Source organism: Myotis davidii, unplaced genomic scaffold (assembly GCF_000327345.1).
Source record: "Myotis davidii unplaced genomic scaffold, ASM32734v1 scaffold46, whole genome shotgun sequence".
In the NCBI taxonomy this organism is placed as follows: Eukaryota; Metazoa; Chordata; class Mammalia; order Chiroptera; family Vespertilionidae; genus Myotis; species Myotis davidii.
The window spans coordinates 4,409,851-4,414,400 of record NW_006383006.1 but is presented as its reverse complement, the minus strand read 5'-3'; the positions used below and the strand labels follow the sequence as shown (position 1 = coordinate 4,414,400).

General features: G+C 50.6%; 1 protein-coding gene across 1 annotated transcript in view; it reads left to right on the top strand.

Moving 5' to 3' along the window:
• The window catches only part of TYRO3 (TYRO3 protein tyrosine kinase), a 15,776-nt gene extending 11,966 nt beyond the window's left edge, over positions 1–3,810 (top strand). The window contains 1 exon segment of the mRNA XM_006778068.2: positions 2,370–3,810. Within this exon segment, the coding sequence (XP_006778131.2) occupies positions 2,370–2,760 (391 nt within the window). The 3' untranslated portion in view covers positions 2,761–3,810.
• The last annotated feature ends 740 nt before the right edge of the window (positions 3,811–4,550 follow it).

Below are 4,550 nucleotides of genomic sequence, written 5' to 3'. Positions count from 1 at the left end.
CATCCCCTTCCCTTCCCTCCCCCCCTCCTCCTCTAAACTGCTTTTTTATCTACGACCCCCTGTTTTCCTTCTCTCCTCCTTTCCCATCTCACTTTTCTGGCTCCAGCCTTTTTCTGTTACTCTGCTTTCTCCGGTTTCCAGGAAGAACCAGGAGCCCTGCAGGCAGAAGTTACAGGACTGAGCAGCAGTCAGTGCAGGTTTCCCTGTTGCCTTCTCCCCAAACCCCTCCTGCTCAGCCCCAGCCAGTCCAAGGAGAGGTCCTGGCTGAGCGAGCACTCCCGCCCCCAAGAGAGGGCTGCACAGGGACAAGGAAAAACTCCTTAGCCTACCACATTCCCTGCTGGGAGGAAGGTTGGGTTCCTTTCTTGTCTTGGCCTCTTGAGGGAGTGAAGGGACTCCCTCCCACTGGTACTAGTGAAAGGTCCTCTGGGGACCCAGGAAGACGCTGGCTTACATGGGGTGCGGGAATAACTCTAGAACAGGCGAGCCACAGCGTCATGGTTAAGAAGCACACATTCTAAAATGACAGAGGTCTAGGTTCAAACCTCAGCTCATCCACTTAATAGCTGTGTGACATATTACTGAACCTCTTCAATCCCCCTCCCTCATCTACAAAATGGGGTTAAAAAAAGTCTTTTCCTCTTAGGAGTAGAGGATTACCTCTATTTCTTGCTGTGGAGTTGGACCTCTAGCAGTCCAAGAATGTGGACAGGTAGAGGAAGGCTCAGCCTGAATGGTGAGGTCCTCTTTCTCTAGGGCAGTGGGTTCTAAGTGCCCTGAGCCTGGACTATGTGTAAGAGAGAAATCTGAGTCATGAACCAGGCCCTACCCGCCTATTCATTCAGCAGAGCTCAGGGCATGGCCGGGGCAGGAAGGTCGGGCCGCCCTTTGGCTGCAGCCTGCCTAGGCCTCTGGAGCTGCAGAGAGTCCGCTGGGCAGTGGGGACCGGTCCCTGGCTTCGTCTCCGGGACTGGAGCTCATGTTGTCAATAGAGGGTGGGCGGATGCTGGCCTCCCACCAGCAGCCTGGTGGACAGGTGCCAGTTGGCTCCTAGCACAGCTCTGACAATGTGTCCCAGGCTGGCCACGGACCCAAGGCCCTGGACCATTCCCACGGCCTACTCGGTGTCTGGCATGATTCCCCCCCATCACTGGGGGCCTTGTCAGGAAGGCTGGTGTTTGGAACTTTTATTGTGGAAGCAGCCAGAGAGTCAGGCATTTGTTGTCTCTGACTAATCTGGTCTCAGCCCCTTCCCATTAGTTGTTTTTTGTTTTGTTTTTTTCTCCTCAGCCTGAGGCAAGCCCTAGAAACAGGGTAAGATCTCGGGGAATCTGTAAGGTTTCTGAAATTGTGTGTCAAAAGCAGCGGTTCTCAACCTGTGGGTCGTGACCCCTTTGGGGGTCGAACGACCCTTTCACAGGGGTCGCCTAAGACCATCGGAAAACATATATAATTACATATTGTTTTTGTGATTAATCACTATGCTTTAATTATGTTCAACTTATAACAATGAAATTGGGGGTCACCACAACATGAGGAACTGTATTAAAGGGTCGCGGCATGAGGAAGGTTGAGAACCACTGTTTCTAAGTAATCATGTTACTTATGGAAAAGAGGGCTGGAAGCTTTTCTCAGATTCTCAAAGGTATCCATGAACAAAGAGATTTAAGACTGCCTGGATGGGTGAGGATTTAGGACAAAAGGTGGCTGCCCAGTCTACATTCCTGGCTGTGTTCTACAAGACAAAAACACTCCTAGTACTTCCTCCCAAAACTGAATAGGAGGGACTGGGGCCAACCCACCTGGCTTCCAATTGCAGCTTCATCACTTTCTACCTGTGTGACCTTAGTCAAGGTTCTTAACCTCTCTGTGCCCCAATTTCCACATTGATAAAGTGGATCACTTATTTCATAGGGTTGTCGTGAGAAATAATAAATATAAACTTAGAAGAGTTACTGACAATGGTAAGCCCTATACCTGAAGGTGTTTTTATTTGTTTGTTTGTTTTTAATCCTCACCCAGGGATTTTTTCCATTGATTTTTAGTGAGAGTGGGAAAGACAGAAATATCATTGTGAGAGAAACACATCGATTGGTTGTCTCTTGCATGAGCCCTGACCAGGGCCCAGGTCAGGGAGGAGCCTGCAACCAAGTTACATGCCCCTGACTGGAATCGAACCTGGGACCCTTCAGTCTGTAGGCCGACACTCTATCAACTGAGCCAGACCAGCTAGGGCTGTATGAAGATATTAAATAAAATGTTTTAAGATCCCGGTTTTGTATGATTAAGGGGTCTCTGCTTTTGAGGGAAGAACCAACCTTCCCCTTCTGGCTCCTCACCACCTCCCCTCCCCCTTCTGTCTGCCCCAGGTATGAGCTCATGTATCAGTGCTGGAGTGCCGACCCCAAGCAGCGCCCAAGCTTCACCTGCCTGCGAATGGAGCTGGAAAACATTCTGGGCCACCTGTCTGTGCTGTCCACCAGCCGTGACCCCTTGTACATCAACCTTGAGGGAGCCGAGCAGCCTGCTGAGGAAGGGAGCCTGGAGCTGCCTGGTGGGGACCAGGCCGGTCGCGGGGCTGAGGATGGCAGTGGCATGGGGGCAGTGGGGGGCACCCCTAGTGACTACCGGTACATCCTCAGCCCTGGAGGGCTAGCTGAGCAGCCCAGGCAGGAGGAGCAGCAGCCAGAAAGCCCCCTCAACGAGTCCCAGAGGCTATTGCTGCTGCAGCAAGGGCTACTGCCCCACAGTAGCTGTTAGCCCCCAGGCAGAGGGCATCCGGGGCCACACGGCTGGCTCTGCTGGCTAACCTAGCCCCATCTGACCCCAGCCCAGGCAGCAAGGCGTGGAGGCTCCTGTGGTAGTCTTCCCAAGCTGTGCTGGAAGTCTGGACTGACCAAATCGCCTAATCCCAGTTCTTCCTGCAGCCACTCTGTGGCCAGTCTGGTCTCCTCAGTTCAGGCCTTGGCTGGGTGGAGGTGGGCCAGGCCTCCTTGTCTAAACCCAGGCAGCTGGCAGGAGGGGGTGGTTATGTTTCCATGGTTACCATGGGTGTGGAAAGGAGTTAGAGGAGAGTATATCTCGCCCTATGGGCCCCTACTCTCCTGACTGAGCTGCCCGTCCTGCTTAAGTGCATGCATGGAGGTGTTTCCAGCCTGGAGGCCCAGGTTTGCCCCTCCTCACAAAGAGATACCATTGTATTGTTCCCCTCTAGGCGAGAGTTCGGGGTTGGTACAGTCAGGACCAAAGCCCTAAGGTAGGAGGCAGTGGGACACTCTCAGGTCTGAATCATTGTCACCTTCCTGCTTACCAGCCCTGCTTAGGCCAGAAGTAAAGTGCAGCTGACCAGGTTGTAGCAAGGCATGCTGGATAACCACAGGCTACAATTTGCCCAATTTCTAAAAGCAGTGCCCTGAGCCTAGCAAGAAGAGGTGCTGTAGGGCTTGCCCAGGAATCAGTGAGGCCAGAGAGGAGACCAGGAGCCCCTCTCCACGCCCTCTTATGGTGTGTCTGAGCATGCTACCAAATCCCCAGGTACCCTAAGGCTAACAAAGGTAGCTGTGTCTGAGCCCAATCCTCACAGCATCCCTAAGTCACAATGTTTCCTCTCATTGGAGACCCTCTTCTGTCCCAGGTCTCCAGAGATAGAGAGAAAACACCTAATAGCTGATGTGGGTGAAGGGGAGTTACTGGAGCCTAGACCCCAGTCCCGGCTGGGGGAGTGCATGGGTGGCCCCTGCTGTTAGGAACATTTCCACACTGTTAGATGCTCTTTAAAAACAGAAATAAAATTGAAGACTAAAGACCCAAGGCTTTGTCTCTTACATGTTTACTTTTTTCCCAGAGCACAAAAGTGAAGCATCTCTACATAGGAAAAAGTCTGGAAAGACATATGCCAAAATGTTAACAGCTGTTACCTTCACATGATGTGATTAAGGAGGCTTCCCAAGTGTTTTGCATTGAGCACAAACTGCTTTTGAAATTAGAGAAGACCCCAAAGAATCGTATGTGAAAGATAATAGTCATTGTAGACAATTGGGGAAATGCAGAAAATCATTTTAAAAATGCTAAATACCTATATCCCACTACCTGGAAATAACCACCTTTGAACATGCAAATGTTTTGCCCTGGCTAGGTAGCTCAGTTGGTTAGAGTGTCATCCTGCTACGCCAAGGTTATAGGTTCGATCCCTGGTCAGGGCACACACAAGAATCAACCAATGAAGGCATAAATAAGTGGAACAACAAATCAATGTTTCTCTCCCTCAAAAAAAGTGCTATAGTGCTGCTGGTCCTGGGGCCAGGCCTAGAAAAAAGAAAATGCAAATGCCTTGAAAAAGTTCTTCACCTTGGAACAAGGATAAAAAGACTGCACTGGCTGTCTCCTACCCCTCTATCAGACCCCGCTTCTATCCTTGGGGTGGAGACTTTGTTCTCACCTTTAAAAAAAAAAAAAAAAAAAAAAAAAAAGAGCATGGAGTTTGCTTGCAAGTATTTCCACCTGAAAATTTTAGTTTAGAAGCTTTAGAGCCAACTCCTGGGAAAGGGCAG